Source organism: Cynocephalus volans, chromosome 8 (genome assembly GCF_027409185.1).
Source record: "Cynocephalus volans isolate mCynVol1 chromosome 8, mCynVol1.pri, whole genome shotgun sequence".
NCBI classification, from domain to species: Eukaryota; Metazoa; Chordata; class Mammalia; order Dermoptera; family Cynocephalidae; genus Cynocephalus; species Cynocephalus volans.
Window position 1 is genome coordinate 96,673,797 of NC_084467.1, and position 27,304 is coordinate 96,701,100.

Genomic DNA, 27,304 nt, shown 5'->3' on the forward strand with positions numbered 1-27,304 from the left:
AAATGAGTTAATGTTTTTAAGATATTTAGGGTAGTGTCTGGCACCATGGTAAATACTCAATAAATATTGGTTATTATTAGTATTATCTTAAGCTGTATTATTCAGCCCTTTATTTTTCTTGTCTTTTTTCCCCTCCTTCAATTCATTTCAGTACTCATTCTGCTGAATTTTGGCACATTTGATACAAGCCTTTATAGGGATTAGGCTCAACTGTCTATCTAAAATGAGAATTTAGATTATTCCTAAATTTTATTTTCTCATTTTATTCTCTTTTACTTTTAGCTACAGATAAATATTTTGGCTACCTTTTAATCTGTATCTTGTTTATCTTTTCTATTCTAAATGGGGTTTTGAACATGCGTTAGTGGGAAGTTTCCTAATCATTTCAATTTAGGGAGAGGTGTATATGTGACATTGTTGAATTTGTGCTTTCTTTCCCTTACTCAGGATGTTTGATGTAGGTGGCCAAAGATCAGAACGAAAAAAGTGGATTCACTGTTTTGAGGGAGTGACAGCAATTATCTTCTGTGTGGCCCTCAGTGATTATGATCTTGTTCTGGCTGAAGATGAAGAGATGGTATGTTGGAGCTTCTAGTAAAAAGCCTATCTAATGCAGCCAGGAAATGGAAAATAACTCTTAGGAAGACTGTGCATCTGTTTGTTCGTTGAACCAAAACTTAATATCCTTAATATTTCTCCTTATCAGTGAGATTAGATTTTCAAAATATTAACTTATGCCCTATTACTCTTAAAGAGATGAGACAGCCACCTTGAGTATGTGGACAGGATTAAGTCCTCTTGTCAGGCAGTCCTTCTTTTGCCTCCCCCAAAAATTACAAAAATGAGGACTGATTCAGCTTTCTTATTATTGTAGTGTCTGATTTATTTCCATGAATGCCATTCAGTGCTTTAAAACTTGTTGGTCTGTTTTTTCATTTAGTCCACTTTTACTTTTTGCTTTTTTTTTTTTTTTGGATGATAGTTACCTTTTTTTCTATATTCCTTTTCCTATTTTCCTTTTTTCAATTATTTAGTGGGTGATCTACTTTTTGCTATTTACCTATCATCCTTTGTTTCTTTTTCAGAACCGAATGCATGAAAGCATGAAACTGTTTGACAGCATTTGTAACAACAAATGGTTTACAGATACTTCAATCATTCTCTTTCTTAACAAGAAAGACCTTTTTGAGGAAAAAATAAGGAGGAGTCCATTAACTATCTGTTATCCAGAATACACAGGTAAGGGATCACAAAACATTTTATTGGGGGAACACATCTTAGATCCTATGACTGCCTTTTGTTTTGAGTAATTCATGTATATCCTTATGAAGAGTGTTCAGTGGTAGTGGTATAGCATTAAGTGTGTGATTAAGATCCCTTAAGTCTAAAATGTTATATCAGATATAATCAGTTTTCTGTGTTTATTTTAAATTTCTATCCTCCTCATTTTTTAAGGAAAATAAAGAAGGGTAAAAATTAAAATTGGGTATATATTCAAGAAAATACAAGGATAAGATAGAGTCATTGTGCTCAAAAAATGACATCTAGTTGCAGAGAGAGACACACATGTAAGTAATTTTATTGTATATAATGTGCATTAATAGAAGCAGAACAGAAGGAGTGGTTATCTCTGATGGGGTCAGTGTAGTCTTTTTCTAGAGGAATTGATACTTGCGTGAGCTATTAAGACAATGAATTAGAAATCATCAGGCAGATGGGGGAAAAAAGCACTTTAGAAAAAGGGAATTGAATATATAAAAATATGGAGGTTAAAAAAATGACATGATTCCTTCTGGAATGTAGAAGGAATTTGGTATTACTGGAGTTTAACATGGTCGGAGTGGTCAGGGATCAACTCATAGAGGGCCTTATATCTCCTGCTGAGACAGGAACTGCTGAAGGGTTTTAAATGGGCTACATAATATAGTAGAAACTGTGCTTTAGAAATGCTGTGAAATAAATGATAATAAAGATAGATAGTGAGGGAGCTGGATTAGTAAGAACTCTTTTAGGATGCAAATAGAAACTTTTGATGAGCATCAAGAGATATAGAAGAAGCTAAGGGCAAGAATGTAGACAGGTCTTAGAATGAAATTAGAACTAGGAAATAGAATGCTATCAGGAACCCTGGAAGCTTTCTTTCTCCACATCTGTTTTCTCTTCTCTCTGTATAGCTTCTTTATTCTCTCTCTCCTTACCAACTTTCTCTGTTATTCAATTTATGTGTTAAAAGATGGCCTTGCCACAGTTTCTGTGTCGCCTCAATTAAAAAGACCAGGCTAGACTGGAATTGTTGGACCCAAGTTCACATTCCTAGGAGAGAGATTTGGCCGTGATTAAGTCAGGCAAAAATCCACTGGTTAGTCAATCAGTTGAGATCAGGGGTACAGACATGACTGCCAGGGCTATACCACTATGAAACTTGTAGATCAGAGTCAGGGATTTCCAGGGAAGTGGAACTCTTATTAACTGAGATACTTTAAATGCTTTCCATAATAAAGTGGAAGGGTGTAGCAAGAGTAAGGAAGTAGGAAGAGTCAAAGGTACTCCCAAATTTCAATCTCGATTGGATGCTGGTGCTGTGATCTGAATTCATATTTAGGTATCTTGATTTTGAAGTATCTGTGGAACATCCAGATGGAGATATCTAATAAGCAGTTATACATGTGGTCTTGGAGCATGCGGAAAGTTTAGGGTTAGATATTTATTTGAGATCATTAGTAATTAAAACATGGAAATGGATGAAATTACCTAGGGAGATGATATTATAGAATGAGGCAAAAAAGGACCATGGGTAGAATAAGAGAGAATACCAGCTTCTATTAGCAGGAGAGAAAGAAAGATTTGTAAAGCATACGAACAGAAGAACCAGGAGGGCCAAAGTATCCTTTTTTTTTTTTTCCCCTTAAAAAAGATGACTGGTAAGGGGATCTTAACCCTTGAGTTGGTGGTGTCAGCACCACGCTCTCCCAAGTGAGTGAACCGGCCATAGGGATCTGAACCCTTGGCCTTGTTATCAGCACCACACTCTCCCAAGTGAGCCATGGGCCAGCCCTGAGCCAAAGTATCCTAAAAACCAAGAAGAGTTTTAAAAAGTGAGTAATCAAGAATGTCTTATGTAGATAAATAAAGTAAGAGACACACTGAAAAATGGCCTGAGAGTGATGTCAGTGGAACAGTGAGAGCAGAGCTACGTCCAGTGAGTTACTAAGTGGGAAGTGAAGAAATGAAGACAGGTGTAGACCTCTCTTGAGCAGTGTGTGTTAAGAAGGAAGGAGAGGTTTAAGAATGTTTATAGGTTTAGGGGTAAGATCCTATAGCAAAAGAAAAGTTATAACAAGCAAATATAATTGATGGAGCAAGATTTGCAAACTGCTGATGAGAAAAGAAGGAATTAACAGTCTAGGTAGGAGGAATGGGTAAACAAATTGTGGTATATATATACAATGAATATTATTTAGCCATATAAAGAAACAAAGTACTGAAGGATGATACAAGTTGGATGAACCTAAAAAAAAATTATGCTAAGTCAAAAAAGCCAAACACAAAAGGCCACATATTGTATGTTTCCTTTTATATGATATATCCAAAATAAGCAAGTCCATAGAGACAGAAAGTGTATTGGTGGTTACCAGGGGGTGGGGAGAATGGGTACTGATTACTTAATGGGAATGGGGTATTGTTGTGGGGTGGTGAAAAAGTTTTGAAACTAGAGAGGGGTGGTGGTTATATAACACTGTGAAAATGCTAAATGCTACTGAATTGTACTCTTTAAAATGGTTAATTGCATGTCATGTAAATTTCCTTCAATTAAAAAAAAAAAATTCATCCTACCTAGGCTGTAAATTCCTTCTTTTCCCATCTGCTTGCAAATCTTGCTCCATCAATTATATTTGCTTTTCATAACTTTTCTTTTGCTATAGAATCTTACCCCTAAACCTATAAACATTCTTTTTTTTTTAAAAGAATAAGACTTCATTGAGAACACATTGGTTAAATGTTTTCACAGTATATTAGCTCATTTAATTATTTTAAGAGTCCTGGAAAGTAGACCTTATCCACATTTTCTACAACAGAAGTAGACAAAGTATCTTGGCTACTCACATCTCCCTTCCAATTATCAGCCCCCAACTTCTCATTTAAAAATAAAATTGAAACACAAAGAAATCTGATCAGCTTTGGCACACAAAGACCCATTATCTTTTAAAATAGGTGGTGCCCTATTTAAAACAGTCTAAGGTATTATATCACTTCTTCAGGAGAAAAAAATCTAAAACAAAGTACTGAAATCAGTTAACCTTAAAAAGAAAAAGGCATGAAATCTAAGAATGATAAATGAGACATCCAGCCCTGGCACGATATGTGAAAATTACATTTTTGTACACACAAATGCTTGATATTGTACAGTTCGATTATATCACTTATAAATTTTTTCACCTCCACCTGATTAAATGCACTGTCAAACATCACGTCACTAATTAAAATACATAACTTTAAAAACTTCTATCAACAGAATGATGAGAAATTCTGTACCTCAACAACAGTGTTTGTGATCCCACCATTTTGTGAACTCAAATACTTGATATTTTGTTTAAACTAAGTTACAACTTTTTCATTTTTCACCAGTGATTAAACAGACACATTACCCAATCCCTAAAACTAGATTCAACTTTGCTGACATGAAGGAAATTGTTTCCAGAATCTCACTTGTGAAATTCTGAAGACCTTTATAATTTATTTTCCCCTCAAGTTCCCTATAAACGTTCTTAACTCTCCTTCCCTCTTAATCCACGCTGCTCAAGAGTAATCAACACCTGTCTTCATTTCTTCACTTCCCACTTGACCTAGGTCTGCTCTCACTGTTCCACTGCCATCACTCTCAGTAATGGTCAATGACCTCCTAACTGCTAACTCCAAAGAGCTATTGACTTTTGAACAGGAAGGAAGAAGATACCTCTAAGAACAGAAGTACAAATAAGTGCAGATATAGGTAACTTTTTAAGCGAGGCAGTGGGTTAAAAAATTGAGATGTAGTTTAAGCCCCATGGCCTATATTTTCTCAGGGAAGTTGGAAATGTGGTTATCTGTTCAGAATAAGGAGCAGAGGGAAGAGAGAATTAGGTGAGTTTATAGAAAGCAGCCAAGTTTTAGGAGAGGGAGAGAAATCTTACTTAAGGGAAGTAAAAGGATTATATTTTAATTAATATTCCTTTCTTTCTTAAGCTCTTTGTTATCTAGTCTTCTTTATATACTTAGTTGTTGATAATTCTTGTTATGCTTAACATCACTAAAAATAGCCTCTAGGGTATTGGAATAACTGTGTATTGTCTTTGTTGAGTTTCCCTGGCTTTACAGCTAGTTGCTAAGGCTACTTGAAAGGCTCTGTAAGTAGACAAAAGCAGGTGATTAAGAGTGTTAATTATAAGGGTTTACTTTTAGGTCCTTACCCAACCCTCCCTCCCCCTTAAAAAAAATAAATAACAGCTTTAATGAGATATAATTCACAAATCATAAAATTCACCTTTTTTTTTTAACAAAATGACCGGTAAGGGGATCTTAACCCTTGACTTGGTGTTGTCAGCACCACACTCTCCCAAGTGAGCTAACCGGCCATCCCTATATAGGGATCCGAACACTTGGCCTTGTTATCAGCACCACACTCTCCCAAGTGAGCCACGGGCCGGCCCTAAAATTCACCCTTTTAAAAGTATATAATTCAGGCCACCTTCTCTTTTGCTTATTTGTTTACCTTTGGTTATTTAAATTATTGCCTAAGACTGAGGCTAAGCCCCCTCAAAACTGTGGAATCATTTTGGAAAGAATGACTTACTCTTTTGAATTGCTTATTACAAGATCACTCCAAGGTGCACAGGCTCTCTCTGATCTTTTAAACAATTGTGTTCTGTAGAAATGCCCTTCTACTTTCCTAGTTTCCTTTTATACTTTCTAGATTATTTTGGCCAAGAAATCTAAATGAAAGGAGAAAGAGAAACTTAGTTTAGTTTTCCTCAATTTTTGTGTGTGATTTTATTTCAGTTACAATGAGATTCTGCTCTCATGAAGAATCTAGTCATTATAGAAAATCTTTATAGAAATATGGAATTATGTCTTTATTCAATTAGGTCGTGTTCCCTCTTTTCGTCAGTAAATGGTGTTGGCCTGACTTTTATTGAGTTCAGGTAGTTGTTATAATTTGAACTGAGAATATTGGGTGTCTGTTTTAGGTTCCAATACATATGAAGAGGCAGCTGCTTACATTCAATGCCAGTTTGAAGATTTGAACAGAAGAAAAGATACCAAGGAGATCTATACTCACTTCACCTGTGCCACAGACACCAAGAATGTGCAGTTTGTTTTTGACGCTGTTACAGATGTCATCATTAAAAACAACCTAAAGGAATGTGGACTTTATTGAAGAGTGTGGATGTTAGTAAAAGGTAGAACTTTGAATAATTTAGTTATAGTGCTGTAAGTGAAATCTCTTGGCTTTGTAAACTTTTTCTAAATAGGAATGTTCTTCTTTTCTAGTTACTACAGTGTGGAGTGTTGAGACCAGACATCTTTTGCTGTCTCATGGGGCAGCTGCAAGCATGAATGGGACCAGGAATGGCAGCAGCATGCAGAATCTTAGCACTCTTTCGCACAGTCTTCTGTATTAGGGAACTTTTAATTGACATGAGATGCTAAAGTCAGACTTTGGAATTGGAACAACTGTAAAGTATGATTGATCATCAAGATACCACTTGGATTTCATAATCTCAAATGTTTAGGGCAGATATGAAGTTGAGGTGCTGCATTCCAGAACTTCAATATGTAGCTTACTCTTTTTTTTCCTTCCTAACATAAACCACCAGTAGCTCATTTTTAAAGTTTTTTTCATTGAGAAGAATAACTTTACTAAATTTTATTTCTTTGTTTGCAAAAGAATCTTTATTAAAACACAACCTTAACTATGCACACGATGTGACCAGATCATCTTGAAAATTTTCCTCTTAGTAGGAAGTCTTTGTTTTTAACTCTTGGTATCGTCAAAATATATTTCCATAATTACTTAAAATTCTTTCCAGTTATTGGGGCTATAAATTATAGCTTTTTTGGATGAAATTTATATTACTATCCTGCTCAAAGTACCACTATGGTTTCTAAACTGTAATTACATTGGAGAGTTCTGCAATAAGATTCTAGCTCTCTCTTTAAACTTATAGTTGAAGGTTAACCTTGTTTATGCTGATTACCAAATTACTGGATAAATGCTGATGTCATGTGATAAAGTCAGCTTCTTGGATACAGAAACACCCAGGGCAGCTGTCAATTAGAAATACAAATTCCAAACAGAATGAGTGACTTTGCTGCTACATATCTACTAAATTGACCACTTTGATTCTTGCTTGTTTGTCTCAGTCATAGGGAGTTTTATTCAAGGTGCCCCATGTTTTCCGACTATGGCTTTTTCTGTTGGGAGACATCTAAAGTGTATTAATAACAGTGCATGCTTTTACTTTGTAAATGTGGTGCCAAATCCCTGTTTGCCATTGTTTTTACTGTAGCAATGTTAACTGTAGTAATCCTTAGTCATACGTTCTTTTGCTGAAACTGTCGTATTTTGGGACTTTCTTCCACTTTGTCACGTGTACAGATTTTAATCTGTTATAGTTGGCAGCAGTATTAAAATGGTGAGTAAAGAGTCCAGGTTTGCTCCTGTTTGTAACTAGTCCTTTCTGGAAATATTGTCTTCTCCTTTTTGCCTCTTCTGAGTGTGCTTTGGCCTTTGTCTGAGAATGGGTTTTGGGTAAAAGGGTTCCCTGAAGGTTTAGTCCTTTGGTGTAATAGTATTACACCAAACTCTTAGTCTAAGACTAAAGGTTTTCTGTCATATCGGTGTACAAGTGATATGCAGTCATAATCCCTTTTCCAGATTTACATTTTGCTTGTATGGAGAGCTATATTCACTTCAGCCTGCAGATCCTTTGTACAGTGTACAGCAGATGTCATTAAATATTGAATGGTCCATTGGGGGAAGGCAAATGAAGAGAATGCATTTTGAGCATTTCAAATCAGTAGTTTGAGCAGTGCCTTTTCGGATTCAATCTTTTCAGGGTTTTTTGTTTTTTTGTTTTTTTGGCAGCTGATCAATATGGGGATCTGAACCCTTGACCTTGGTGTTACAAGGCTGTGCTCTAACAAACTGAGCCAAACAGTCATCCCTGGGGTTCAGTCTTTTTGGATTGGATTCTATTTCATCTTTTAATGTGTGACTTTCACTAGTTTAAAAAAAATAAAAGGTTTGTTGTCATCAAAGAAAGCAAACCAAAGCAGTTCAGTGCCTTTGTTGGTAATTTTTTTCCCTTTTTTTTTTTTTTTTTGGAAAACCATAACTATGCAGATGGTATAACTGTATGATCTAACAAAATTTTCTTTAGGGGTGGGAAAACTTGATCTGATCAAAAAGAAAATTATCAGCTTCAATTCGCGATTGACATAATGCCCATAATGTAAATAGAGTTTATAGTTCTTATTCATTTTAAATATGTTTTCCTTCTTGTATTCTGTGTATAGGATCATCAAGAAATGAGGACTGGTAGAATACTGCTTTCAACTCTAGTCCTTCTATACTCTGGGTTAATGGGATAGTGGTATTGATAATCCAAAATAACAGATAATCCAAAAAAGTTCAGTTTGAAATGCATTTTGTATTTTCATCTGAATATGTCTATCTGATGTGTTTGTTTTTTTAGCCTTCTGTTAATGAAATACAGTAGTTCCCCACTTTTCTACCTCTATACCATTTACATGCGCTCTCCATTTACACAAAGATCACCCTTACCCCACCATTCCAAATAACTTACTTAAATACGTATTTCTTGAGGGCACAGGAAGCAGTTTAAGTCAGCGGTTTTCAAATATGACTTAAGTTAAAATCACCTGGACACATCTCAGGTATTGACTCTTGGCTGGTGGGTTGGCAATGTATAATTTTTAGAAGATAATGCTGATCATCAGCCAGGCTTGTAAATCATTGATTTATAATTTGAAATAAAAGATCTTTTCTTATAGCAGAGCCAGAATGTGGGGATGAAACATCAAATTTACTAGCGTAAAGAAAAAGGATTGATATTTGTATACAAAGAAGCTAAAAGTTGCCTTGTGTGTTGTCTCTGGAGAATGCTGGAGATTTGTGATTGATGGTGTTTCAGAATTCAGGTGGCCAGGCTTTGGACCATATAAGAAAATTGAATTTTAATGATGAAAGAACAGTAAATAGACCGTAGCAGGAAGGATTGTAATAATAGCCTTATTTTTTGACAGCTACATCTTCTCTTCCTGATTAAAACCTTGGGCAGTAGAATTGCTGTTAGTCTCTATGTAAAGAGGAGGTATTCTCCTTAATGGACAGTCTTCCCTAACCTTATAAATTCAGACTTACAACAGATATCTTCTCCTAACATGAAAATTCCAAAAACCTTTACAATTATCCCTAAGTGGATCTTGAGATGACATTTTCATCTTTGACAGCTTGAATTCTAAATCTCTAGTTCAGTGTATCATTTTATTATTTTCACGGAAGGATTATAATTTTTTACCAGGTGCTTTAATAGATGAGCCAAATTTAAAAAAAACTGTTTTCTTGCCTTATTTCTTATTTTCGTATGTATTCTATTTGTGCTATATCAATGTACATTTTAGACTATTTAAAAATAACTACTGGTTTTTCTAATTCATTCACTCACCCCATATTTTTATATGCTGGCTTTTGTTCTCTGATTTGTAGCTGTGACTTTCTTTGGACATTGTGGACATTGCTTGCTTGGCCTGACCAGTTACTTCATATATATTTATCCATTTGCTTAGCATGTGTGAAATAGTTCTGGAATTTCCTGTTGCAAAACTCCTTGCTGTATTGCAGTTATGTTTAAGGTAAAGTCAGTCTCTCATTCCAATTAACAGGTTGCGTTTGATTGATTTTTTTTTCCCCTTCCAGATGTTAAAAAAAAATCACAGTCCTCTACTCATTTGTACAAAACTAAAACAGCTGTAATTTCCTTTAGTCATTACTTGTGGAATCTTTCCTTTTTATATGTAATTTTGACTTTAAGAACAAAGTTATCTTAGTTTATCATTACTGCTGGGTAATTATTGTGTTCTACTTCAGTCTTCATAGTACAAATTAGAGATCTGACCTGGATCAGCCACAGATCTTTACATAGCTTTATGGCCATCATATTTTGTTATGATGCTCCTAAAAAGCACAAGAAAAAAAAAAGCAGGCTGCCTAGAGGCCTGAAATTCAAATTTGATTTTGCTGTCAACTCTTCAACTCTCAGGTAGTAAGAAAGGTTTTATGAGGGCACTGGAGGACTAACTTCCTATCTTTGTTTAGCTTTTAAAATCTCCCCAACCCCCACCCCCAGTTTTCTCATTACCTTTTATGGACTTATGCTAAGGACAACATACTTCAGAACAAGTCAGGGCAGGACAGTTTTTTTCTGATATCATGTCAGGCCTAGGCCTGGCCTGACTCAAGTCTTCTCAGGAGTAAGAGGTGATAAGGAATGTTACACAGCAGGAGATACCTGGAATGCATGATTGATCTATACAAATTCCCTGGCTAAACCCTAGTCAGTTAAATGTCTGAATCAGATCCTGGGAATATATATTTTTAAATAAATCCCTCAGGTGATTTTGATGCAGCCAACCTGGGCAAACACTGGGGAACAACTGAATAGGACCTAATATTGGAGATCAACACAAATATTAAAAATAACTTCAGTACACACATAACCTCAAAATCACTAGTGAATGAGTTATTGTTTACTTGCCATGACTTAAAGGGCCTTCCACCAAAAAAAAGTAGTATGAGAACTGTTTGGTCAAAGAACATTCCTACATTTTAGATACAGAGTATTTAGTTTTTATAAAAATTAAGTCAAAACTAGAAACTTGGGGTATCCAAACATTTATTTTTATTTCATTTTATTTCATACGTCAACTGTGACAGAGGTGACTGTATATGTCGTAACATAAATATTCTTTACAGTTGATGTATAAAGCACAACTACCTAGCTCTAAATTATAGAATGAAAGTCTCTTTGAATTGCCTTGTGAAGTGGTGTAGGTAAGGATTGAGGAGTCAAATGTTAACGTCTTTGTATGCCCAGTTCTAATGTTTTCTCTTCCTGAAATTCAGTGGGAATCACAAGGTAGTAGAAATAATCAAATATTAAAAAATATTAATACACTGCTGGGATACACTATCTCATTGTATTAGCATTCACTAAGCTACACTGTCTTTGACAGCTGGCATATTACATTCTGTACAACCTGATTTACCTATGTCCTCCTATCCTCTACCTCCCCTTTCCCTTCAATATTTCGTGGCTTATCCAGACATTTTTATTACTAAGAGGCTTATTGGTAAGAGAAATTCTCAGTAGACATTAAAAAACACAAGAAATTACTGATTCTTTCTGTTTATTCTTGCTCATGTAGCTAAAGATCTTGAGACCTCTCAGAGTCTTATGAGGTTGGAGAGTTGTATGAAGTGCTGGGTTCTGTTTTTTCTCTGCTTCCAACTAGCTCTGAAATCTTGTGTGGGTCACTTTCAGTCTTAACATCTTTCATCTCATTTGTTATCTAAAGATGGTCTACAGTAAATTATTCCTACCAGCTCTGATATTCTGTGGTTCTGGTCAAAGAGAAAGGATGTATTTGAAAGTGCTTTGTAAATGTTCTTTATGATACTCAGGATTATATTTCACTACAAAAATAGTAATATTCTAAGGCAACACCAACGAATGTATTCATTGTAGCTGGTGGTCTTTTCAGAGCATCACTTTCCCCACTTTCGTTTTGAAGATCTGAAATGAAGTTGAACTATAAATTCCTCTAAAATTTGTGAAGCAGGATGAAAAGATCTTTGCTTTGTTTTACATTTCAGTCCAGTTTTTTATTTTCTATTCATACTAGTGCCTTTTCATGGCCAAAAGGCAGAAAAATTCACTTCTGCAATCTCCAGTATGTTTGACCTTACAGAACGTCTTCACGCTTTTACCTAGCAGGACCACCAAAGGCTCTGGCACACTTGCAGTCCCTGGCCCACCACTGAAGTCCTACTGGAATCTGTGCTCAGGGGGCTGTGCCGGGTAGAGAGGGCAGTGGGAGATAAGAACTCTTCACCCTTCACCACCTTCTCCACCCAGCATGGCCGGCACACTTTGTTCTACGGCACATCTCCAAGTTAGAGTGGGTTTTGAATGCTGCTATGTCTTACCTTGAGGATGGGAGGGGAATACTTTGGTTTGGACTACTTGGGGTACGTGAATTTTATCATCAGGGTAGGAAGTATTACAAGTAAATGTCTTATATTGCTTTTAAGACTGAATTTTTGTGTCTTATCCGTCCAATATCCATAGAAATCATGAAAGTGTTATTTCCAATTATAGTGTATTTTTTTCCATTTTTAAAATTGTGGTAAAGTATACATAACGTAAAATTTACCATTTTAATCATTTTTAAGTATATAGTTCAGTGGCATTAAGTACATTCACACTGTTGCACAACCTTCACCATCATCCATCTCCAGAACTTTTTTCATATTCCCAAACTGAAACTACCCATTAAACAATAACGCCCCACTCCCCTGTTCCTCCCAGCCCCTGGTAACCAGCATTCTACTTTCCTTGTTTATGGATATGGCTATTTTAGGTACCTCATATAAGTGGAATTATGTAGTATTTGTCCTTTTGTGTCAATTATACTATATTTTTGTAAAAAGAAAAGAAAAAACCTGTGATCAGATTTATGTGAAATGTATCCTAATTTACATTTTGATTTATTGTCAGCAGTGTCTCTTTAATCATGCTGTGCTAGAGAAGTACATTATGGTCTCTGCTCTCTAAGGATATGAACAAGAAATTATACCTTCAACAAACAAGCAAACTTATTTATATTTTTGTGAATTTATTGCTATTTTCACTTTCCATTTTGAGATCTATTTGTCTTAGTTTGGAGGTGATTTTGTTAAATATCCATAATTTAGAGATGGCATAATAACCAAGAATTTGGTTGAGAATGGGAGGAACTTAGAAGAATGAGAAAATGACTTTGACTTTATAGTGTATGGTGGGGCTGTTGGTAGCATGATGTCTGTAGAAAGACCACTGGCTTTGGATTTAGAAGACCTGTTTTATAGCTCTAGTTCTGCTACTTCCTAGCAGTGTGACCTTGATGAAGACACTTCCCTAAGCCTCAGTTTCCTATCTATAAATTGCTAATGTTAGCCTGGAATATTTTTAAGTTCCTACTTTAGCATTCTAAGAATTAAGGTTGCAGTGCCTGAAAATAGGGTTGAGTATTTGTTTCTGATCTTGTTAGAAGAAAAGAATTTCTGATGGCTTATAAACGTATATGAAATTGAACAGTGCAGTGTAAATTTAAAATGAGGCAAAAGAAGAGAGAGAAACAGAGTATATGGCTTAATTTTGGTTTTCATCTTTCTTAGCCATTTTATACAAAGAGGACTTTTCATGCACACAAAATGTCCGTGCAATAAAAATAAGCCAATTTTGTAAAAGTACAAATGCACTTTTCCTTTAGCTCTAACAGCATAAGGTTTGGGAACAGTCTTTGGTTAATGCCTTTCTTGGAAGCCTATCAAGAGTATTGAGGTGAAGTCCTCTTACCGTTACTCAGAGGAAAGCCCAGTATGGGCCAGGAGTTTCAGAAAATTATTTCAACTTTGTTCTAAGGTAACAGGTGAAGGGTTGACCAGGGCCTCAAAGTTATATTCCATGTAGACTCGCCAGGAGAGTTTTAGCTTGAAAACATAAGATCAACGTAACCAGACCCTGACCTCAGTGAAAAACAGCTATAGAACATATTGCCTTATGTGGTGCTGTTTCCCCCTTCATCCTTACAAAGTTTATAAACCAAGGTGGCTTGTGTGAATTTGTTTATAAACCAGTTAAAAGTTGGGACATCTACCAGAAAAAGCATACTAAAATAAACCCTGTTTTATTCTACTATAGATTTGTAATTGTTCTGCCAAAAGACCTGTTCCACTGGCTCTGCTTGCATACCAGGACTAGGGCAGGTTCCATGTGAACATTAATAACCTAGGAGCCTTTTATAGTTTGGCTCACAACCTTTTTCTACCTAGATTCAAAGACCAAGGAAAAGTCAGTAAGTGCACTAACAATCTGGTATGATTTGAGGGAAGCTGGGGCTATCCTATATGGAGATGGAATAAATGGGATAAGTTATATTTAGGGCATGAAGGGACAAGATCATAGCTGTAGTGAGGGTTCTTAACCTGGGGCTTCAGAGCTCCAGAGAGTCTATAGATAGAATTGTATTCAGTATGCTCATTTCCTTTGGGATTCTTTGAATTTTGTTTTATGCATTTAAAAAAATATTATTCTGAAAAGAGGTCCATGAGTTTCATCAGAATGCCAGAGAGATCCATGATACAAAACAGACTTAGAATCCCTTTGTGCTAAGTTAAAGTGAACAGATTAGGGATCTTTGGAGCAAGCCATTCAGAGAAGTCCCTGAACAGCTCTTGGATGTGAGAAGTCTTGCCCAGGTTTTTTTCTTTGACTTAAGTTTTTTACTTGGCAGTAGCCGGAGTAGTTTCTCTGGTAATTCCCCTCCTACTTTGGTTTCTTTTTAGGGGATCAGAAGACTATAAATGAGTACAATTTTAACAGCTGCAAATTTATTCTGAAGTGTATTTCAAACTCATATGGCTCTCTAGTATTAATGTTGCTAGTAGCAGCCTAAATGTGAATGGATGTTTCTGGCGAAGAGCAGGTTTTCCTTTTAATTGACACCTTCTTTTATATGCTAAATCTTGGATGCCAAGAGCTTTCTTCACTAGTAGTTGTAAAGGCTAAATCTGTACTTGATTTCACCACCTCCTGTCAAGATAAATGCAAGCTTCGTTTCCTCTCAAAGGAGTTTAAAGGAATAATTTACTTGTTGGCCTGTTTGCGGAGATGTTGTTTTTAGCTAGCATCACATGGACCCAACTGCAAAGATTTTCAGTGCCTAAAGTAAGCTTAGCTGTCTTTTTTTGTTCACCTAAAACATGTAGTGGTTGAAATGAAAATTTTATAACTGCTCACTTGTTCTAAATTCTATCGTAGAGAAGTGACAGTAATAAAATCTTTAATATTCTAAGTGGGAGTGTGTTGATGTCCTCCAAGTTTATTCAGGAAGTATCTTGTGTATCTGAGAATAAGTTAGAGAGGTAAAGGATACTCTGTTTGACAGCCTGGGGGACAGAGGGATAATCTGTGTGTAATAAAGATAATCATATTTGCATGTGTGCCTTAGAAACTAACAAGCTGACATCTATCCAGTGATCCAGATCTCTGAGCTAAGGCACATAGAGGTCTGTGAGTAAAAAGGGAGTGGTGCATTTACTGAGGTTTTCTTTTTAATGTTTTTTTTTTTTTGCAGACTGTAAGGAAGGTTGGCTGTTTTGCTTGGAATAGTCTGTGGGGGTAGTTTATTCTAAAAACCAGGTGTTGAATTTTGTAAATGGCAGCTTTCTTAGATAGGATTTTTTTCTGATTCTGACCAGCAGCTTTTATGTGCCTTCCCTTCAGTCATGTTTGTGCTCCTCAGAATGATCCTGTGAAGTAGAAAGGGAAGTTACCTTTATTTTATAGTTGAGGGACTTGAGGCTCAGAGAAACGAAGTATTCACATTTTTATATTAAGTTGCAGAACCAGTACTGGAACCTGGGTCTTCTGACTCCTGGCCTTGCACTCTTTAAACTGCACTAGCTATCCCACTTTGAAAAGAATGTATGAGACACAGTTGTAATCATACATACTTCATTCCCAAAGGAGAATGGATTTATTCTTTGTATCATGGTATATCGACTAATTTTCTGCTTGAAATTACCAAGATTCCAAGCCTGTTTATAGAATGTATACCTGAGGAATGATGAGGATTAGAAGAGCCCGCAGTCCTTGAGGTTTTCTTTGATAATAATATCTGTAACTGCATCAAACACAAATTTGACATTCTGTGTGTCTGTAGCACAGGTCATGTGACTGTAGATTTCTTTGACATCTTTTCGCATATTGAGGTCAAGGAACTGGCTCTTGATGTAATTCCCTGCATCCTCATAGGAGTTGTTCCCTGGTTTTCCAGAAAAATAGTGAAGAAGTGGGATAAGTTAACTCTTATATTTGCTCACTTATTTTTTAGGTGAATGACTCTGATCTTTGAAATGTGTTAGACAACTGCAGTTGGAGGCCCATTTGGAGGGGAGAGTTCTCTCCTTTTTTGCACTGCAGTATTTCTCACTTGAGTTGAACAGAGAAATTGAGGAGAGAGGTATCTCTGTCTCTGCCTCTAGTTTACAGTAGTTATTATCTGAACAGTCAGTGGCTCTCCTGCATCTCATGTCTGCTCAGTTCTAGAGACATGTGAATTTAAGCCCTGAAAGTGAATTCCCAGGTTTCTTCCTTAAGACAAGTTCCTTTATGACACCTTGGCCTAAGAAATGAGGCAATTGCCAGTCTCTACTAAAAGGCATTACTATTATCTCCATCCCTTGATACTTACCATCATACTCTGGAAAACAAATGCTGAGATGGACTTTCTTGATTTTTTCCTCAAAGAGGTCCTTCTTGTTGAGAAAGAGGACAATAGAAGTAGCTGCAAAGAACTTGTGGTTGCATATGCTGTTGAACAGATGCAAAGACTCATGCATACGGTTCTAGTAAGAAGAAACACCATTAGAAATATCAGATGTGGCTTATGGGATACCTGTTTACTTCCTGTTCTTGTTCCCCATGGAGAAACCAGTGCTCCAAATGTAAAAGGAAAGACAGGGAACAGCTTATCTCTTTTTAATGTAATGGAGTAGAGTCTCAGAGATCTGGGTTCCTTCTGATCCCTAGTCTATCGTTTTAATAGCTGTGTGACTAGGGGAAAATTACTGAGCTTTTTGAATCTCAGTTTCCCTATCTTTTAGGGTTATTATGAAAGTTAACTGAGGTCATGTACGTATAGTGTCCATGACGGTGGCATATAGGTCTATAATACATATTGTGCAGATATTTGGCAGCCAGGGCACAGCGAAGGACTTTGACATTCGTAATTACTGCTGATATAGGGTCGAAACCAGGCCCAAGTTTGTATGTGCCCATTTGCATCTCTGGGATGATTTTGATTAGGCTTCTGTCATGGGGTCCCGGATCTCAGTTTGAGCAGGAACATGATAGGGATACTTTGGCCCTGGTGCCACATAGTGAGGGCTAGAGAATTTCCCAATGCCATACCACAAACACTTCTCTCATTTCCTTCTGTGATTACTACTTTTAGAGAGTGAAAAGTGGTGCTTTGCATCTGCAGAGGTTGCTCAGTGCCCCAGCCCAGCCTCCTGTTAGGGAGCAGGCCTTTAGGTCCTTAAAGTATGCTATCAGCTAACTTGAATTTAGTCTTTTCATCTGATAAAGCAAGAACAATCTAATTTGTAGCTTTTTCTCACTTTTAATACTCCTGCAAAATCTTTTAAGATCTGATAGGCTTCAGGGTTAAAGATAGAAGAAATCTTTGAAAGTGAATATTCCTTTGTGGAATAGACATTTTGGCTAGAAGATATTTGGAGTACTGTGAACTTTAACTACTAAGGAGGAAGGAAAAGAACTAGAGCTAGAGCAAGGGATAGGAGGAAAGGAGTTTGTCTTCCATCTGTAAGCTGTGGGTCCCCATTTATGAAGCAGATGCTTATGTGAAATTAGCATTTTCCATACCTTTCTCAAACTCAGAAAAGGTAACTGGCTGGGCTCTGACACTTGCCCTGCAGAGATCCTGTCTTATAGAACTTCACAGGCTAAAGAGAACCACCCTCATGTAGTCTTCAGCTGCCCATTTAATTGGCATGTGAGAAACCTGATCTACCAGTCTCTCCTTACTCCTGTTGACACTCAGTGCATTTGGAGGCTTCTAAGTGATGTTAGTTTAACCCTTCTATTATGTTTCATGAAGACACGCATCATATGTTGTTTTCTGTGCTCTATCATTTTCATCTCTTTTCCATTTCTTCCATAGGCAACTTGGGAGAGTACTAAGTTTAACTCCTTTGCTTCGCCTTGTTGATGATCTCTTATTTCTTTAATACCCAGTTCCTCTTAGGAGCTTTGTGATGTTCAAGTGATACATGGATGTCTAATCTGAGACCAAGCTCACTCTCAGTAAATCTGGAGCTCCAAAGTGACAACCTAGAACCTGCAGAAGAGGTTTTTAGATTTACCTGAGACATTAATTGGTCTGCTAGAGGACTGCTAGACTGTCAGTGTTAGCTGAAATCACCCAAATTGGGGGCATTGAAGTGACACAGGGCTTAGAGAAAGGGTCACGGGGAGAACTTCTATCAAAGCTGCTTGGTGCAAAGGTTACTCACCACTTCGTCATCTTCTACCAGCACCATATCATAGGCACTGAGGGCTGCACAGAAAATGATGCAGGTGACTCCCTCAAAGCAGTGGATCCACTTTTTTCTCTCTGATCTCTGCCCTCCCACATCAAACATCCTGAGGGAAGAAGCAGCTGTTCTCATGGGTATGCCCAACATATGACCCACATGCTTTTGGTGTTCACCCGAGAGGTGGCCACTTCGGGACCATTTAGCAGTAAGATGGGGAGGGGGAAGGAAAAAGGGAAGAAGGAGGACAGAAATTTAGATTGGGTTTCATCAAAGGCTGAATTTGCTCCTTTTTGGGATTCCACATATATATCTGAGATGCCCCAGGGAGCCATGTACTCACCTGAAATTCAAGTCTTTGACAGAAAACTTGGTCTCAATGATGCCTGTGGTTTTGACTCTGGATCGTAGCACATCTTGCTCATTAGGTAAGTAGTCAGGGTCTGTAATCCGTTCTAATTGGTTCAGGTAGCTAGGGAAAAGTGATTGGCTTTGATGACATTAAATTTTCCACAGCCAAGACCAAAAGAGGTAAAGTGTCTTACCCAAAGCCACAGAACTAATTTGGTATTAGAAGCAGGATTAGAATCCGTACTATTAAATCTAGGATTATTTCCTTCAAATCCTGAAGTGTCCTTACAAAAGTAAGTGGGAGATGGGCTGAGAGAGAAGCCAGTTTGAGGCAGGGGTTCCATCTCATTTAAATCAAGTCATATAACTTTTCCTTGGGTCTCCCCTGACTGCAAGCTTTTCTAGACCCTTGAATGAGAGTTAGTGGTTTAAATGGGTGCCAAAAGTTCCATCGGGGGGCAGGAGTAGATTGAAAGAGACTAGAGACATACGAAACACGAACCACTGCAATGCATGGACTTTGTTTATATTCTGAATCAAATTGGGGGAAAAACATATGAGATAATTGGGGAAATTTGAACACTGATTTGGATATTTGATGATATAAAGGAATTTTTATTAAATGTTTTGATGTGATGATACTGTGATTTCTTTTCTAGAAAGTCTATTTTATAAAAACAAAACAAAACAAAACTTGCTCTTTGTATATCCTGAGATAATACAGGATATACACCAAAGTGGTGGGGAGAAAAAGTATTGCAGGTTGTAGAAGCGGCAGAATAAAGATTCTGAGACAATATATAGGGCTTTTAAAATTTTGGCTATCTACCACAAATTGTAGATTTTTTTGTAATAACATCTTAATTTGCTTTTGTAGGATTATCTCTCCTCTGGAATGTGCTAGGTGTGTTGTTGATCAAGGTTCCCTGTCTTCCCTTTGCCAAGGAGTGTGTCTATAATCCAAATTAGGTTCATCACATGCTTTCTCTTTGAAATGTGAATTTTGAACAGAATAAAAAAAAATCAAAAACAAAAAAAAAGAAAGGCTTTACATTTTAGAGATGCATAATGACATTTTTAGGATGAAATGATATCTGGGATTTGCTTCAAAATAATTGAGTGGGGGATGCAGGTAAAATGAAATGAGTGGCCATTAGTTGATAACTGCTGAAAGTAGGTGATTCATCGTATTATCCCACTTCTGTATATGTTTGTAAGTTACCATAAAAAAGAAAGTTAAAAAAAAAAAAAAAAGCAGGAGGAAGGCAGATGTGAAGTGAGATGACCGAGAAAAGGAGGGAAGGAAAATGAACACAAGTGCCTACTATATGCCAGGCATTTTCACATTTAAATTCTCATTTAACTTCATAAGCCTTCAAGTTTCATATTCACATTTTACAGATAAAGAAAAAATTCAGAAGAATTAAATAACTTGCTCAGGGTCAAGAAGCATTAAGGTGTTTGTAAAAAAAAATATTCAGCTTTGTCGTCAAGCAGACCTGGATGCAAATATAGCTTCTGCCATTTATCTATATGACCTTGGGCAGGTTAATTAACTTCCCTGAACCTCAGTTTTTTATCTATAAAATGAGGCTAATAAAAAGCTACCCACCTCCCTTCCAAAAAAAAGGTACTGTCTACCTTAAAGTCTTATTGTGCAGATGGATAAAGGGTGTACAAAATGCACCTAGCAGTGACTGGGCCTTAGTGAGTGCTCCATGGATAGTAAATGATAGCATTATTACAAGATCAGGTGACAGATGGGAGTTAAACTCAGCTCCATTTGACTCTGAAGCTCATGCCTGTCTAATATTATACTGTCTGAGATAGGATTGATAAACTCTGTGTCACTCTAATCCCTGACCATCTTCCTTAGGTTTGCCCTGGCAGTTTCTATATCCTCTACTCTGTCATCCTGTCATGCGATGCTGTAGGTAAAAGAGATTTTCATTTCTGCTTAGTGGCCTAAGTAGAGCCTGGGTTACCAGCTAAAAAATTCTGCTTCGAAAGAGCCATCATGAATCACAGGTCTCCTGTGAGAATGTATGGCAGAACTGCAGGGCTATCTTATGGCTCCAAAAGGAGAGGCTAAATGTACAACTTAACAGAACAGAGCTGAGGGCTGCTAGGCAGAGTACCTCTGTTTTAAATTTGGCATCTTTAGTTTTGTAGGCTGCAGTGAGCTGGCGCAAAGCAAGAGTGGTGGCAACTGTGGCAGATATTCCTGTAGCATTAAATACAGAGCAAAGAGAAGCACTGCTCAAGCCTAACAAAACAGGTCTACAGGCTGAATTTAGTCTGTTGGTCTCCAGATTTCAATGCCTGAATTTTTAGGCTGGGTGAGATTTCTCCTGGAAAATTGTTTAAGGGTCATCCCACCCCCTCCATAGTCAATCTTACTAAGATGCCGAGTCATTGAGCTGGTACTCTGCAGCTCTCTCGAAGCAGGCTTGTACCCCACCATCCTTCCACAACTTCCTGATGACCTCCACCAGCTCAGGAGGCATGGTTCCCTCCTCAATGGAGTCAGCCAGATTGTTGAGCTGTCGCCCATCATCCTGTAATGGAGAAACCTGGCTGAGAACTACACAGGGGTAATAGCTTTCCAGGAAGCTTTTGGAAATACTGCTGAATGGAAAGCATTTTACATTGCTACCAAAGCCTAAGGTGGAGGCAGACTCCAGTGAAGATTTTATCTAAGAAAACATACTGATTAATTTTTGACTGTGCTCCCCAGATGTAGAGGGTGGCAATATATCTAGCCCTGGGGTGCCTAGAGAATAGCAGATGTCCAGGTGCTTCTTCTCTGGTGTTTCTGGCTTCCATTCTTAGACTGAAAGTGTACCACCACAAACTGTGGGTCCTCTGCTGCAGGGAGACTGGAAGTTTAAAGGCTCGATTAACTATGAAATAGACAAAATGGAAGACAGGAACCCATCGCCTTTGTTCCTTCAATGATTCAAATCTAGATAAAGGCCAACACTAGAACTAGGGATTTAGCTTATAAAAGTTCCATGGCCAGGGCAAGGATCCTAAGGGGAGCAATTTAAATGGTAAAATAAGACAAAAAGGCAGAGGAAGCTGAGAACAGATTTTATAAACATTTATTGTAAAGGTAGGAGTTGCTTACTTCTCCAGGACTGAATAAAAAGATTTGAAGCTCAGCAGGTGGGATTTTAGTTACACAAAACTGTTTTTCTTATCCATCTTTCCTTAGTTCGTTGGCTTTCAGTCTTTTCTCCTCCTCATTAACCTTTCCTGCTTCCACCCTTAACCACATAACATTAATCACATACCGCACAGCTTGGTTCAGCATAGTCGATGCCCAGTGTGGACATGGCTCGGATGATAGCCAGGATGGACTGCAGCACATTCCCATAGATGATAGCCTTGAACTCCAGGCATTCTTCTGGCGAATAACCATCCTGGTGAATGATCCTGCAAGGGGTAGACACCCAGTCTTTAACTGGACCTGAGTCACCAGACCTAAGGGACTGGGAATCAGGGAGGATTTAAAGGGTCATAAGAACTCCATCTCTATTCCTACTGCTGCCCCAAAGTGGTGAAGGGAAAGCGGAATGCAGATAAGATACACTGGGAGTCAAGTTCTTTATACCCTTTATATTTGGTTCCTTGAGGCTAAAGGGCCTTTCACTTTGAGTACCTCCACTGGCTCCTTCACCCTACCCCAGTCCTTTAGGGCTTTGTTCCTACTCACTTCATCTGTTTGACGATAGTGCTCTTTCCTGACTCCCCAGCACCTAGAAGGAGAAATGCTTATGCTTCCGATTTCCACCAGTTCTCCCCAACCTTCCAGTAGATGGCCTGTGAGAAGTCAGAGCCACTGCTTGCTTGGGAGCCTTGACAGGGGAGAATAAATAGGAATGATTGCTGCCCTCAGTTTCTGGCAGACCATTCAACCTGAATTTAAAGCCATTTCTCAAGCTCAGCACTATACATTTGGGGCTGGGTAATTCGTGCTTGGGAGTCTGATAGGGGAGAACAAATAGGGATGATTGCTGCCCTCAGTTTCTGGCAGGCCATTCAACTGGAATTTAAAGCAATTTAAAGCTATTTCTCAACTTCAGCATTATTTACATTTAGGGCTGGATAATTGGGGGTGGTGGTGCTGTTCTGTGCATTGTAGGAAGTTTAGCAGCATTCCTGGCTACTACCCACTAGAGGCCAGTAGCACCCCATTCCCCTAGTTGTGACAACCAAAAATGTCTCCAGACATTTCCAGATGGCCCCTGGGGGTCAAAATCTCTCTGTTGAGAAGCACTGATAGATTTAGGGGAATTCCTTGAACACATTTCGCCTCTCTGCCCATTTTGACTCAGATAGTGATCTTGGAGTAGGATTGGAGAGAGCTGGGTTACTTCGCTGAAATACTACTTTTCATCATCTTGCTGTTTCCTTTTATTGGCTAAAAAGTCCTAATATTCTCATTCACAGTCTGTTCTCCTGCATTAAAACCTCATACACCCTTCAACCCTCTTCCTCAGTCTGTACTACCCCAGTGCCTCAGCTTCCACTTAGCCTGTGCTTATTCCCCTTAAGCTGCTTATCCTGAACCTAGAAGAAATCTTCTTAGGCTTAAAAGATCTTAGTGGCTCTGCCATCTCTTTCCCCCTTTGTAACCTGGGCTCCTTGGAGTCTGAGTCCAGCTTACACAGATATACTCTTTAGTGTGTCCTTGGGGCTGTGCAACAGATCAGCTGGGGGAAATGAAGGTGCCTTAGCCTGGTGCTCCAGTTCCCAGGCTCTCATGGGCTTGGAAACCCAGCCCAGGCAGCCAATCTTCTGCTACATAGATCCCACCTGCTTCCACTAGCTTACTTCTGTAGTACCATTGGGTCCCCCGCTCAAGGTAGGTGTCTCAAACTTTCTTGTCTCAATAGTATTTACATCCATAGTCAATTTCTCTGACTGACTATCTGAGGTGCTTTTATTTTCTCAGCACAGACCAGTGATCTGCTTAGGAGCTCATCAAGTTGATGAACCTCCCATCTGGCAGAGGCTTTAGAGGCAGCTACTGAATAGAGAGACAACGAGGGACTGCTGTAGATAAAGACTCCTTTCCTATCCCCTCAGGGCTCCCTACTTCCAAAATTTTTACTGAAAGCGAGGAAGAACCAGTATACTTAGCAAGAACTAATGGGCCTATTCCTGGGACTATGTGGCACTGATTTGTATGGTGGGACTTCTGAGTCCACTGGCGAGGGAAGGTCATGTTCTCTGATTTCCTTGGCTCAGAGTTTTCTGACTGCAGATTGGGTAAGTGTCTCCAAGTCCAGGGTTCTCAGTATTGGCTAAGCCAAAGGAGAGGTTAGGTTTGGTTAGATCTGGAGATGAGTCCAAATCTAACTTGGCCCTTGTACTATTCCTAGTTCAAGGAAGAGTAGAAAAATTCCAGAGTAGCTCTGGCATTCTGGATCCTATTGGGGTGACTGTGTAGGCCCCATATTAACTCAGTCCTAAAGCTCCTGATCCCCTATCCTGAGACTGGATAAGGGAGAAGAAAAATGACCCGCCATCCCTCCTTCCCGTGGGGTGGGCTAGAACCCACTGACCCGCCAAGAAAGCAGGAAGGAGCATTGCCTTCTTCTGTGGCTCATATTCTCATCCCACTCACCCAGCAATAGCAGCTTGACTGTCTTGGCTTCCTTGTCAGCATCCTCCTGCAGCTTCTTTTCTAGCTCCTTGGACCTCTTGGCCAGTTCTTTGTCCTCTGCACTGGCTCCGCTCCCCATCTCTGCTGTCTCCTTCTCTCTAGCTGCTTCCTCAGGCTCTTAAGCTTCTCTTGTAAGGTTTTCTATATGAGATAGAAGAAAAGGAAAAAATAAGTTGGGATCTAGTATCAGTTCCTTAGCCCCCCTAAAAGCTGGCTGGTCTATATGGGGCTGGGTGAGAGAGCAGGGTTCTTGTACCCTGCCTACCTTGGCTGAGACTTCCTACTCCAACTGAAGACCTACTTCTTAGTCTAGGGATTGTAGCCTTTATAACTAGCAATGTGATGGGTCAAGCCAATTAAGGGCTTTGTCGATATGACAAAGGGCAAACACTCAAATGTTTTTGTAACTAGGGAAATGATTTGCTGGGTTCTGATACAGAATAGGATGTGGGTACCAGAGTTTCCTGGAATAAGATAATGACCACCTCCATCCTTTTGAGGGGTTCACCCCGTAAAAGTCTCTTGCTTCCTTAGATTTACTTGCATCAGAGAGCTATAGATTCTGGGCACAAGTGTAGGAAGCATTCCCCATGTTGGGTCTCCAGGTTATAGGGTCTTTGGTTTCAAAAGCTTCAAGGCATTAAAGCGTACTTGCTCATCATAGCAGGCTGGTCTTGGCAAACAATTTTTGTTTGGGGTGGTGCCCTTCCTTAGAAAGATTAGGAATGTTTCATTTGGCTCCCCCAGTGGCTACTGCTCCAGGAAGTTATTAGCGTTGTTTCTTTGTGTTGGCCCATCCACTTTATATTGTACTTTGCCTATTTTACAAATCTGTTTCCCACTGTGAATTCCTCCCCCTGAAGATCCAGGGACCAAATCTGATTCATCTTAGAACCCCTCAGAATTTGTGGTTTATTAGTGGATCCTCAATAAAGGTTTGGTGAATGAATACATGAAGGAAGAAGAGTATATGGTAGAGAGAATGGGGCTGCTTCCCCTCAACCCACTAAAACCACCTGAGGCCCAACTTTACTTGGTAAGTGAACTTCGCTGGTATTTAGTGTGGGGTCTGTGCTGCCTCACACAACAAACTCTGCTTCCTTGGTAAATTGGACTCTAGACTCTGGCTTCTTAAAGATTGGGGCAGCTTTCCCTCCGGCCTTTAGCCCAGCTCCTCTTTCCTGAGGAGAAATGAAGATACAGTGTGGCGGTTGCCCAAAATGTGGTCCAAGAACAAGCAACATCAGAGTATCTGGAAGCGTGTTAGAAATGCAGAATCTCAGGCCTTAACCCAGATCTTCTGATTCAGAATATATATTTTGAGAGGATCTTGAGTGACTCTAAGGACATTAAAGTTTGGAAAGCACTGCTCTAGGGAACTGTTTTTCCCTCAAAGTTGCTGTAAAGCTACAGGACTACACTAGTTGTCGAGTAAGGCAAATCATAACTAAAGCCAAAATGTTTCATTATTTTAGTTATACTAAGTTTCCATTTATATTGTCAGAGCTAGGGCTCAGACCCTTCAAAGCCATTGTACAGACTGGGTCACCAGACCCCTCACATGCCAGGCTGGGTCCCCAGACCCCTCACATGCAGGTCCATGCTAGGTAATTGGGAAAGATCCCGGGAGCTGTTGGCAGACGACATGAGCTCAGTCCTCAGCAACCACAGCAGCAGCTTACGGGTCCAGCAGGTTACAGGTCTGGCGGTGGCAGCGGCCTTTCAGAGGGTCCCGGGGACACTGGCAGCAACAGCTTGCAGCAACAGCCTCCAGCAGCAGTAGTGGCCTCCCCATGGTCCCCCCAGGGGCATCCCAGGGGTGCTGTGGATCAGAGCCACTCATCCTTTATACTTAAGTCCAAAACCCAAGACACCTGGGTGCACATAAACAATTACATTAGACAATAACCAAGGAACACCTGGGCACACGTGCATGTTTACATCAAATGCTTGGCAGGATTCTGAACATCTGAGGGGCCCTGACCATTTTCCTTTATTTTCCCGACAGTTGCCTAATTGTAAGAATCACCTGGGTGCTTGTTTCTGCGTTTCATCAAGTCTTAGATGCCACTGACTGGAAGATCACCCCGCTTTCAAAGATGTTCAAATAGTGTATTTTATTTATTATTTATTTATTTATTTATTTTAACTTCTCAATATACATTGTAGTTGATTTTCATGTCCCTTTACCTGTTCCTCTTTCTCCCTCCCTCTCTCCCTTCCCCCATCTATGTCATATCTGTTCACTTGTCTTAACAAGTTTATGGAATTGTTGATTGTTGTGTCTTCTTCCCCCTACCATTTATTTGTTTGTATATTTATTTATTTATTTATTTTTAGCTCCCACGAATAAGTGAGAACGTGGTATTTCTCTTTCTGTGCCTGACTTGTTTCACTTAATATAATTTTCTCTAAGTCCATCCATGTTGCTGTGAATGGTAGTATTTCATTCTTTTCTATAGCAGAGTAGTATTCCATTGTGTAGATATACCACAGTTTCTTTATCCACTCATCTGATGATGGACATCTGGGCTGGTTCCAACTCTTGGCTATTGTAAATAGAGCTGCAATAAACATGGGAGTACAGGAAAATAGTATATTTTTAAAAGGGTATGTTTTAGAATCAATAACTTCCAGTAATAGTGTTACTTCCAGAGCCTGAGAAACTGTATTTTAAACTAATATCAGTGATTTTTGTCATCTGGCAAGTTTGAACAACCCTGGCCTAGAACAGTTCTTAACTTTTGGTGTACATTGGCATTTACCTGGAGAACTTTTTAAAAATACTGATTTTAATTGGTCTGGAGTGCAGTCCAGGCATGAGGATTTAAAAACTT

The 27,304-nt window shown here is 38.7% G+C and overlaps 2 protein-coding genes across 2 annotated transcripts in view; one reads left to right on the forward strand and one right to left on the reverse strand.

Moving 5' to 3' along the window:
* GNAI3 (G protein subunit alpha i3) overlaps positions 1–8,315 on the forward strand; it is a 40,490-nt gene extending 32,175 nt beyond the window's left edge. The window contains exons 6-9 of the mRNA XM_063104968.1: positions 448–577; positions 1,086–1,239; positions 6,225–6,437; positions 6,529–8,315. Coding sequence (XP_062961038.1) covers positions 448–577; positions 1,086–1,239; positions 6,225–6,415 — 475 coding nt within the window. The 3' untranslated portion in view covers positions 6,416–6,437; positions 6,529–8,315. The remainder of the gene's footprint in view (positions 1–447; positions 578–1,085; positions 1,240–6,224; positions 6,438–6,528) is intronic.
* A 7,643-nt stretch (positions 8,316–15,958) lies between these two features.
* GNAT2 (G protein subunit alpha transducin 2) lies at positions 15,959–24,546 on the reverse strand. The gene is made up of 8 exons (XM_063104615.1): positions 24,429–24,546; positions 22,512–22,554; positions 22,090–22,231; positions 21,194–21,351; positions 18,786–18,914; positions 18,422–18,551; positions 16,579–16,732; positions 15,959–16,149 (listed from the first exon to the last, which is right to left on the reverse strand). The coding sequence occupies exons 1-8, from the start codon at positions 24,544–24,546 to the stop codon at positions 15,959–15,961; spliced, it is 1,065 nt and encodes a 354-aa protein (XP_062960685.1).
* Between the last annotated feature and the right edge of the window lie 2,758 nt (positions 24,547–27,304).

Coding starts and splice junctions, on each gene's coding strand:
- GNAT2 (XM_063104615.1), bottom strand. CDS start 24,546: ATGGGGAGCGGAGCCAGTGCAGAGGACAAAGAACTGGCCAAGAGGTCC. Junction 21,352..22,089: donor ATGCTGAACCAAGCTGTGCG/GTATGTGATTAA, acceptor TCTCCATTACAG/GATGATGGGCGACAGCTCAA. Junction 16,150..16,578: donor TTGTTTTCCAGAGTATGATG/GTAAGTATCAAG, acceptor CTGGAAAACCAG/GGAACAACTCCTATGAGGAT.